Below are 11,498 nucleotides of genomic sequence, written 5' to 3' on the forward strand. Positions count from 1 at the left end.
GTGAAACACCAGCTTTATTTAACACATGCTGGTGTTTGCAATGACTGGCTCTCACCTGTAAAAGCTCACAGGACTGTTTTCTGAGCAGAGTCCAGTGCAGGGGTCGGAATCGGGGAGCACAGCAGTAACCACCGCAGCACTGTGGGGGGAAATAAAACGTCATTCTTTGGGGTTTCACCCACACATCTATTGAAATGCTGCTGGAGTAGTTTTCCTGCTTACATCGGCTATTAAGCGGACATTATTTCCAGAATAGTATAACCATTGGTTTTGTATCGCAAGTGCAGCAGCATCTGCTGTCTGTTCTTTCCAAAATTACACCGCTTGCACTGGAACGTCATTCAACACAAGTGTTTGCGAGTGTCACAGCAAGACAGTTTATTTGGTGCATTTACTTTGCTGGTAACATTGATAGAGTTGTAGTAGAAAGAATGGGCAAGATTCTTTATTCTGCCATTGCTTGACAAGCAATTGGGACAGAATCCCAAGTTTATAGCCCGAGGAGATCAAGCAGGAAAGGAATTCTTCATAAATCTTGTTCGACCCCCATTAACTTTATCAGAACCAATATGTCTCTGTCTCCTCTCTCCCCTTCCCCATTGCCTGTTTTGTCCAACTGTGACTTCACTGTCAATTCATTGCCTTTTACCCTCTGTTATCTTGCTCTTCCAAGAGCCGAGATAGTGTTTCACACCACAAACTTCCTTTATTTCCATTGACACATTCACCCGATAGGGTTTGCACTTTCAGCATACCCAATCATTGTAGACTGCACTCAACAAAATAAGAGGAATCTAGATCAATAAAGCAGAAGGTTTTGAGTGCAGTTTCTTTCAGCAATGTGATGTTCTTCATTGTATTTCACTGAATTGAGTTCTAATCAGGGCCACATAGGTATATCTATATTAAGTGTTAATATACTTAGTGGTGTACGATACAACAGTCTTTGACATACTGAGGCCTTTATCTTTTATTACCCCATATGCGAAGCGCAAATAATTTAAGCACTAATGGGTTCTCTATATCTCATCAGTCTATGATCGAGGAACCACTTGATTTCAATTGAATTTTATATTTTGAACACTGTAGAACACAAATCGGAGCATGAACCTGCGTTGTAACCATACTTTAGCTTTGAATTTGGCAAATTGTATGGAATCTCATCCTGAACGAACATGCACACAGAGGACTAAGATAATTGTTTTAGTCTGTCTGGCCGTCAAACAAAACTATTAAAATCATTCCAAACAGGAAACCGTTTTAGGGACATCATAAAGAACTAATTTAATGTGTTAAATAAATAAGGTGGTGAAATGGCAATGGCAATAAACTTCTGAAACTTAATTTTTTTTCGACAGCCTTTAAAAAACATTTTATTTCATTTGAATGATATATTTTAACACTCGAATACTTTGCCTAATTGGCACTTCTAAAACCTCCAGTTCAGCAGTACTTGGACAAAATATTACGCCATCTCGACCAATCAAATTTGCCGTTCGAGCTCTCAGCATTGGGGAATATCAAGATTCAGACTAAATCGCAGCTCATAGGAAATATAGATCATTCTCACACATGCAAAGCAAGAGTTTAAAAGACCCTTCCCATGTCCTTTTTCTCAAGACTGTGTTGGGTCAGTTCTATGAAGTCTCTGGTGTTAATGGTTGTCTTAGATTATCATATTGCTACAGGTTGTGTTGCACGAGAGGAACATGAACTACGCTCCAACTGCCATGTGAGGTTTGGGGATTGGATGGAGCCAAGATAAACACACACATCTAATTGGACGTTTTGCCAATGAATGTTCTCTGGAACATGTATTTCAATTGGAGAGTCTACGGTACAATTTATCTAAAAAAAAACATTATTTACTCATTTGGGTGTATCAACTGCCAACAATGGGATGGTATTGGCATCAAAAACTTCCTTGGAAAGTATATTTGATATCAACCTTGTTTTAATTATATCTGTTTGCAGTGCATCTCACAAAAGGTCCAAACAGACTGAAACAGTTACATTTTACATTTGACAGCTTCTAATATGTATAATTAGATTTAATATCGTAATTTGTTTTGCAAGTTGCTCTCTTCCAGGAACCGCAGACATAGCACTGCATCTTGACAGTGACGTCGCTGCGTTCGTTCGGCTTAGGTCAGAGAACGGGTTTTACAGCATCATTGTTCCCGACTGCATCCAATTAATAGCTCCAGGTGTGTGTAATGAAGCAAGAGGTAATGTTTCTGCAGGGCTTATCGCTTCCTGGGACGTGGGACGTGCAGCAAGGGCTGTATGGACACGATTCCGGCTCTTGCACCACTCAGTTTGGAGTTGTATAATGATTGGTATATAACCATACAGTTTGTCATAAGTGGATGGAAACTTGCTATGTTGCCCTAAAGATGCCTTAATAAGGGAGAAACCGGTCGGTAACTGCATTTTCATTCACGTGTGACAGCTTTTGACATGTAACTACATTCAACATCATAACTTGGTCTGTGAGATGCTCTCTTCTGAGAGGCGCAGACTCCCTGCGTCTTGACGGTGATGTCACAGTGTTCAGCTTCGGTCAGAGAACGGGATTTACAGCATATATATGTTGATGTTAATGGTCACACTGGTTTTTTATGACTATAAAAGTCTTGTGTATTCATTGTTTACATTTATACCTCTTGTGTGTTCATTATATTGTTATGTTTATGGGGGCTAAATATTACCTTGGAATATATAGAAATGTATCGAGTAGTATGGTATGTGTCCGTGTCGTTGGGCCATCTCGATGTCATTAAGTATTGTCTTGTTTGAAAGCGCAACATACGGGGGATGGTGCGTTGTAATAATTAGGGATTAAGACTAAGACAATCATACCTGCAACCCCCTTGTAATTCCCCAGACAAAGCACCAAGGTGAGGCCGAAGCAACGAGAGGACGACGCAGCTTGGATGTCCTCCCGAGGGGCGGAGTTTCGTTGCCGAGAAGGCGGAGCTTTTTTGGATCATCTCAGGGTTTTGCAGAGCTCACGAGAGGAAGAGGAGAATTTGGATTGTGCCAAGAGAGTTGGGGCATGATCTCGAGGAGGAACGTGTTATAAAAAGGTGTGTGTGAACGTACCACAGTTCTCTCTCAAAATACCACCCGTCGCTTCGCTGAATATGAAGTAGGGATCTTCTTTTTTTTATGGTGTTTTAAGAGCCGCAAGGCTCTATATACACCACGCACGCAGACATATGAGCGGTGAACGAAGGATCCTTTAGGTAATCCATAATACTGTGGGTTTTCCGCTCTTAAACATCTCAGAACCGCCTTGCAGAGTTGGGAATGCTTCTGGTTCAAATGGTCGAAAATGTCTCGCAAATCCAACACGCCAATCTCCACCTCTTTCATACTTTGAAATACTCAATGTGGGTTCGTCATACAGAGGGAATTTTAAAAACAGATGGTTCAAATATGTGGGTTTCCTATAAGTATCTCAGGTCACAGTAGAGTGACACCCTATGCTATGGAGGTATGAATTAAGATGACAGTGCAGAATGAGGGATGACAAATTTGCTTAAATAAATACACTTGGTTAAAGGAATCACTCATTTCTTTAAATTTTCAGATTTCACTCCAGATTTCCACACTTATTTCGTCCACGATATCTGATCCTCAAATCCGAAGCCAGATTTCGATTATATACTTTAACTAACAAAGGTACCAATCGTCGCCGGGCAATAATTGTCTTTAAATTAACCCAAACACCTAATTTTCGCTCATGTACTCCCTTGGAGATCCCTTGTTATGTCACTGGGTTTCATAACTTTGGAATTATGGGGGGAGACACGCGCACACACACACTGACATTTATTATTTTAGATACCAGCAGAGTACACTCCCTGCGGGCAATCTTGTTCCAAGCATGCAACACGGTCTTCTGACGCATACCTTCATTTAGGTGGTGTATAGGCAACTGACAACTCTATAGAGGCAAAAAAAAACCCAGGTTATGTGCATGAAGCGAAAACATACATACTGCTTATCTATCTATAATTCCAGCAGTGTGTGTGTGTGTGTGTGTGTGTGTGTGTGTGTGTGTGTGTGTGTGTGTGTGTGTGTGTGTGTGTGTGTGTGTGTCCGCTGTTTCTCGACAACCGCTGGTCCGATCTAATTGAAACTTGCCAGGTATATTGCTGGGGCCCTGAGGATGTGCCTTTTCAAGGTTTGATATTAAGGCCCGGTCACACCTTGACGTTTTAGCCAGCGATGGCAACGTATTAAAATGTATGTAAAACGCTGGCTGACGTTGAACTTTTGATGTTTTTTTTTTTTTTAAGATTCGGACGGATTCATAACGAGTTGTTCGTATGCATAACATATTAGTAATGGACACAGAACGTTTCGTTGTGTTATAGATAACTTATACCAACGAATGCTGAACCTGTTGTCGGCCTACACAACCGATGCCCAACGATAGTCTAACTTAGGCATAGCCCGTTGCACACATCGCCGACGATGTCGTGACGTAGCCTATTAAAAGGCTGACTCACAACGATTCGAATCATAACTGCCGTAGAAATGGAAGTGTCAACATCACGGTCACACCTTGGCGATCTTGCCAGCGTATGCCGACCTAAGAAAAATGTGTCTAAAACGTTGGGGCACGTCAAATACGGTATGAGTAAGTTTGGTATACGTGAGTAAACGCTAAAGTACGCTATCATACGTCATAGTAAGTAGAGTACGTCAAGAAATTTTAAACATGTTCAAAATTTTACGACGTACTCGGCGTATGACACGTTCCGCATGCGATGGGGATAAGTTGTACACACGATATGTGGACGCTTACACACGTCCAAAAACGCTACTTATAAGCTACTCATAAGTCGAAACACGTCGCGGTAATGTCTTTTTTACGCGAAACTTATTTCTAACTTATGTTTGACGTGCTTTGAACCAATTCTTTACGTAGTCCCAACACACATCAACGTATGTAGACGTATTCCAATGACGTCATCCTGTCGACAAAAAAAAATAAATGAACGTGTTTCTAGGTTACAACTGCCATATAAAGACGTGTTCCCAGCGGTTTTGGGAATTGGTATACAAAAATGCTGCTCATAAAAGGGAACCCAACAGTGTTTTCGAGTTCCTTTTTGAGTCGATGTCCATGTCAGCAGTATCAGTATCAGTATCAGTATCAGTATCAGTATTAGTAGTAGTTTGTTCATGTTGGCAGTAGGAGGTGAGTGTGAGGGGGAGGGTGTGGGTTATGATGGATCCTCCTTGCGGCCGCGTGTCCACGGGTAGGTTCATAGGCTGCCACTCAACGATTTAAATGGCTGCATCTCCACTATTGAAAGTAGACGCTTGCGCTCAACAATTGGATTTTTTTTACACGCAACGACTTTTAAACGGTACCACTCAGCAATTTTCATTGTTTACAATGAACGATTTAAATTGCTGTCACTCGCCTTTGTTTTTTGACGCTGAGGTTTTGAAATTTGAAGCGTTTCTTCTGAACGTGTTAAAACGCTCAAACTCGACTATTTTAAATAGACGCTGCCGATGGACAATTGGAATCATAGCCAAGCTAGACATCGAAGTGTGAACATCCTCGTCATGCCGAAGAAAAGTTTGAAGAATGCTGCAAATAAGTGTCCTGGCCGTGGCCGTGGACGCTGACGCAAGGACGATCCATTATACCGACGTCTTTCAGCCTATGAGTAACTTAAAAGTAACGTCTGTCGATGTGTGGCAACGATCGCGTAACGTGCCAACAACACGTTAATCATAGGTTAGAAATAAGTTTCGGGTACGCTAAACATTACCTCGGCGTGTCTCAACTTATGATTAACTTACAAGTAGCATGTGTTGACGTCTGTCAACGATCGCAGACCGTGCATACAACTTGTGGCCAGCGTAGCGGAACGTGCGAGTCATACGCCGGCATACGTCGTGAAATTTCAAGCATGAAAAAATTTGAGGACAACCGAAAAGTACAACGTTTAAAGCCAGCGTACAACGACGTATGGCAGTGTTTTTCAGCATGCTCTCAATGTTATCAAAACTTACCCATAACGTATTCAACGTGTGCCAGCGTTTTAGAAAAATAATTCAAAAATCGGCATACGTTGGCTAAAACGTCAAGGTGTGACCGGGCCTTTAATCGGACAAGTGCTTCCCAAGTTATGGCCATTTATTTACCAAACCAATGACAAAACACGTTGTTACGTGGACGTGGCCAATGGGGAAGGGAAGCTCAGCTGCGTTCCCCATTACTGGTTACAACGTACGGGCTTCCGGAGAGTGATGACTTCGTGTATTCTAATAATTTCTTGATTTCTTATGCGCATTTATAGATAAACACAATGCCGCAAGTTATGATCGTTTTCATATGAGACTGTGCTTAAATTTCGGTAACATCAGAGTGCTGGTATGCTCCGAACCAGGAAGTAAAAATTTTCTCTTCTCTTCTCTTTTTGTTTTTCCTTGCAATGACATTGCGAAAAGGCAAAATACGTTGGCGCTTATTGAACAATTGGCCATTAAAACCTAAATTGTGAATCATCGTAACTGTGATATGCGAACTTCCGCGCCACGCACGTACGGGCACGCGAGAGCGAAGAAACGGCCTGTGTGGTTGTTGTTTGTTGCTCGTGGTTGGAATATGTATTTTTTTTTTTTTTTTTACGGGCACATACTAGTAATTCAAAACACCTCACTGCACTGGGAAATGTGGGGACAAGAATACTGTACTGTAAATGGTGGAGACTTGTAATACCCTTTCTCACCTGGAGCGTGGTGCTACACGAACATTCACCGAGAGAATTTGTATCCCCACTCGTCTTCTTCCTCCCCCCCCCCTTTCCTCCCAAATACCACCGGCAAAGATAAAAACACCCACATACATTAATTTGGGTCATGCTGATAAAATTTAACAAGTCTGGATGTAATCAGCCCAGAACTGGAGGAGTAGTGCGACAAAAAACACCGGTCCGTGAATTATAGAAGGATATATAGCCATATATGTACCTGCTCCATTATAGATAGATGTACAAGTTTAATTGTGATAGTTTCAATGATTAATTGATGACCAACCTCCATAAGTTAGAATGTGTTAATGTATACCAAAAGGGAATATTAATTCGGCCTCAAATTGAATGCTTAAAAAAAAATTGAGGCTCATGTCACAAGCTCTCAAATCTTGATCCTGGATTTGATACTCACATCAGTGCACAATCCAGAGTATGACTATACTGTGCAGACACTTAATGTGGCAATCAGTTCAAGAAAGCTTAGCCATACTTCCTCACCAGATGTGCACACCGTGGTTAGCATCAGGTGGATACTCTGTCCAAGTAAGTAGTGCACGCTCAAACTGGATGTCCACCCGTGTGATGGTAGCTGGTGGCAATGTGAGTAGCAACTCCAATTGGTGAGGTCTTTCACGGTCACGTGCTGGGCGGTACCCCACATAACCTGGCCGAAGGCGGTATATGTTGCATTTAAAGTGCATTGTACATGAGTTATTAATGTGCTTCATTGTGAAGTGTTTTCCATTGTTTAAAATGACATTAAAATGGTAAAGTGCCCAAGACTTCTCCACACACCCACCCACTCCCCCCTAAATGCTGAGATAATATCTGACCAGCAGTAAGCAGTCAAACAAACCAACTGCTATCCTCTGAGTACGACTGGTAGCCCAATAGTTGTCCCAAATTGACTGCCCAATGGTGGCAGGTCATTTGGATCTATCAGCTGGGTGTGTGTGACCTTGTGTTGCCAAGGGTCTGGTCATCAAGTTCACATATTCATTTTGTAGCTCTTACTAGGAGGGTTAGCCTTGCCGGCAGTGGTGACGGTGAGGGTGTGCGAGTACACGCGGAGGAACCAAGGCAGCGTGTCCTGGTGGTGCACAGTCAATGATCGATTTGGGTGCCTATTGTGCAGCAAGCTGGAGATGCCACCATGGTGAAGACCCACCCCTGTAAGGAAGCGTTCGACATGCAACCATGGACGTTGGCTCTGCATATCTGCACAAGGGCATACAATTACAACACATTAATTATGCATAAAAATTAAAATAAAAAGATCAGGCACATTTATTGGGTGGCCTAAGTGATGCTGGTCATGGTGTTGTGTTTTACCAATTACGATCAGGTTCTTTTTATGGGCATCATCAATGGATCTTGTTTCCTCTTCAGCCTAAAATCCCAACGCTGACCTTTGAAAGTCATTTGTGGCAGCAATACCGGGCAAATGGCATCCAAAACCCAAAAACGCTGTCAGTTTCGTGCAAAGATCCATGAGTCCCAAGCAACACACCCCAATCTGCATCCCAGTTAACCGATGGGTTGAGCCGCTTCATTTGCGCAAAGGTGCTGGGTTGAAGGAGGTTGTAGAGAACGTAGCTGTATTTGCGATCCATTCCTGAAGCCTCTGTCACAGTTGTGCCTGCAGGGTTGAGTGAGAATCCAGGAGCCTGCAAAGTGAAATTTGCGTCACCATTTTAAAAACAGTTAAGACATAAACAACAAACTGATGAATGATTATCTGTTTTGAACTAACATTTTCCAATTCCAAGCTGATGAGCACATATGTGTAGAACCACCATTCTTAAAGGGGAACCCAAACGCTCAGACCAGCTCAACGCTAATCTATCCCTTGATACCCTACATAATAGATATGTTGTCTCTTTTTCCGATTTTAGAATTGTTAAGTCGGCAATTTAGCAATTAAAAGTCGAAATCTTATTCTTCAAATTAGCCGTGATGTCACATCAGGAAGTCAACCATCATATCCGTATTGTCTACGGGTTACATCGCGGTACGATTTAACTCAAACGGTGAATAATTTTCGATTTTCCACAAATATGCCGAGTCGATGCATCCTTGATGCTCGTAGCTTAATACAAACCGAGATGGTTTTGTGTGACACCAATGGCCGAAAGACACTAAGTTTGCCAGAAATGGGACGAGGTTTGTCCGAAATACCCGTAACGTGGATCGGGCGTACAAAATGTTCACTTTTGTACTCGGAACGTTTTACAGAGCATTGTTGTGAAACGCCAGAGATGGCTAGATCTTGTGCTTACCCACCACAATTGAGAGAGGATACCATCCCCATGATCAAGCGGCAGAAACACCCGTCGCTCAAAACTAACACCATCTCTACCCAGCTACCAGCATATGTTCATCGTCAATTTGATTTTGTTACCACAACAGCACCTCAAAATAATTATCTATTACACTGGTCTGCGTCATTTCAGAGGTCTAGGTTTTCTCAACGGTTCCCATATGTTTTTTGAATGCTGAATTTAGAAATGTATCTCATTTCACTCAATCAGGTCAAGTTTTTATGCTATCTCAATTTTAAGGAAAAAAAAAATAATCAAAATTTGTTTTTTTAATTATCATTTTTTTAATTAAAAATCAGACTTGCATTGACAGAAAATGTACAAACTATATATAAAATGACGCACAAGTACCGTTAATGTGAAATTCAACATTAAAAAGACGAAGGAAAACGGCGACTGCTGGAGCGACTGAAGTTGGGTGTTGCCAGAAAACGATTTATCTATATTTTTCTGAAATTGAAATGAAAGTAATTGAGAAGGCACTTTCTTCCACATTAAGTGTACTTGTGCGTCATTATATGTATAATTTGTACATTTTCTGGCAATGTAAGTCTAATTTTGAATTAAAAAATGCTAATTAAAAAAACAAAAAAATAGATTTTTTTTTTTCCTTAAAATAAAATTGAGATAGCAATTGAGATAGGTGACACTTGACCTGATTGAGCGAAATGATACATTTCTGAATTCAGCATGCAAAAAACATACAAGAATCATTGAGAAAACAGAGACCTCTGAAAAAATATTTCAAATGCAGCCCAGTGAATTATCAACACAAATTTCTGCAAGTCAAATGAACCACCGTCTATTTATAATGGGGAGAAAGTATGAATGTATATATGTATGTACCATCGACTCCTCCGAGAGGATGTGACCGAAGAAGCAAAAACTTTCAGGGTCCATCCCCCTCCCCCCTCCACCCCTACAATACCCACCCCACACCCTTTCCCCTCTACAATCAACCATCACACCCACAATACCACCACCACCACACACCCCCTTACCCTAATATACCACTCCCCCCTCCACTGGGGTGGGACATCGACACCTCATGGACAAGACGGTGGGACACGGACACAAATGGTATTCGGGAAGTATGAAATGTGGCAATCCCATAACATACAAGACACCTGGTCAACCTGCGATAGTGGAGCAAAGCATTTGTCGCCAATTGTCTGTGGTTTCAGCATGCCTGGGCGGTGTCAGCTGTCGGGTGATAACGTGTATTTCTGCTCGTGAAATCTATAAACCAATTTATCAATGAATACAAAATCCCTCCCTTATAAATGGTCAATTGAATGGAAAAACAAAACCTACCAAACTATAGTGACCGTGACCAGCGTTTTCATCTTCACTAACACTTCCACATTATTCCTCTGAATCACTTGTGTAAGACTCAAAACAATACGGCTCCACAATTCCCCTGAAAGTGTTTCCATCACTAATTTTGGCTCCAATCGTTTCTTCAAAGTCCCACTGATCAGTTTAAACATACTGAGAACCTTCGGAGCTGCTAATGACGGTGGAATCAGTATCGGAATCCGAGCCGAAAATGCATCGTTTCTCAATGTAAAGCTCCCATTCGGATCAAGGTGGGCTCAAGATGTCATCACTGGTGAAATCGAAAAACGACACGAGGGCTTTTTTTGACACTTTGTGATTGGCAAAAAAAATTCACAATTTTTTTTTCCCCTTCAAATTGGACCGTGATTAATGATCTTCAAAAAGAAAAGAAAAATTTACATTTGGGTTTCCATTTCAATGGTAGCTGTATCTGTGATATCCACTGTTACCATCAAAAGCCAAATGCGCTTGAAAGGTTGTAAGATCTCTTTGAGCAAGGTGCTGTGGTGTGCAATACGAACTTGAAGGAATGCTGCTTTAAAAATGAAGTCCTACTGCAAAAAGCTACCAGGCCCCCTTTTATTCATAGATCCCCACTTTTCCTGCAGTGAATCAAAAAGATCCACAGCTGTAGTCAATGCCATCCCACCACAGTAGAAAGTTTCAAAATGCTTACATTGATGAAACAATGACCATCCAGAAAGTGAAACGAACATCGCTGCTGCCTCCCCACCTGCTCAATGTCTGTGATGTCCACGTAGAGTCGACTTCGTGATGCGATTGGACAAGGACCATCAAGTGGCCGCCCAAACAGGGAGGATAGCGTCCAACCATTTGTACCTGCCCAGACACACAAAGTCTCATTTTGCCCACAAATTCCTTGGCCGCTATATCGGAAGTGAGACTTTTTTGTGTTTTATTTCAAAGAGGGGCAACACCACACAACGCAGAAAAAGGATGTGGAAGGAATGTTTGAATGTGAAAGGGGAAAAAGGTTCAACAAGTACAATAGCACATATCAAATTAAATAATTGTAAAAGTAAATAAT

At 41.6% G+C, this 11,498-nt stretch overlaps 1 protein-coding gene across 3 annotated transcripts in view; it reads right to left on the reverse strand.

Annotated features, from left to right (window-relative positions):
* Positions 1-11,498, reverse strand: part of PIGT (phosphatidylinositol glycan anchor biosynthesis class T) — an 84,015-nt gene that overhangs the window by 2,314 nt on the left and 70,203 nt on the right. The window contains exons 7-11 of one of the 3 annotated variants that reach the window (XM_085895403.1): positions 11,184-11,290; positions 8,299-8,455; positions 7,803-8,006; positions 7,287-7,452; positions 56-139 (exon numbers count right to left, since the gene is read on the reverse strand). In XM_085895403.1, the coding sequence (XP_085751529.1) occupies positions 56-139; positions 7,287-7,452; positions 7,803-8,006; positions 8,299-8,455; positions 11,184-11,290 (718 nt within the window). Of the gene's footprint in view, positions 1-55; positions 140-7,286; positions 7,453-7,802; positions 8,007-8,298; positions 8,456-11,126; positions 11,291-11,498 lie in introns of all 3 variants that reach the window. The other 2 variants (XM_085895401.1, XM_085895400.1) reach the window with 2 other exon arrangements.

Source organism: Eptatretus burgeri, chromosome 9, assembly GCF_056783735.1.
Source record: "Eptatretus burgeri isolate ZD-2024b chromosome 9, Ebu_testis_v1, whole genome shotgun sequence".
NCBI lineage: Eukaryota > Metazoa > Chordata > Myxini > Myxiniformes > Myxinidae > Eptatretus > Eptatretus burgeri.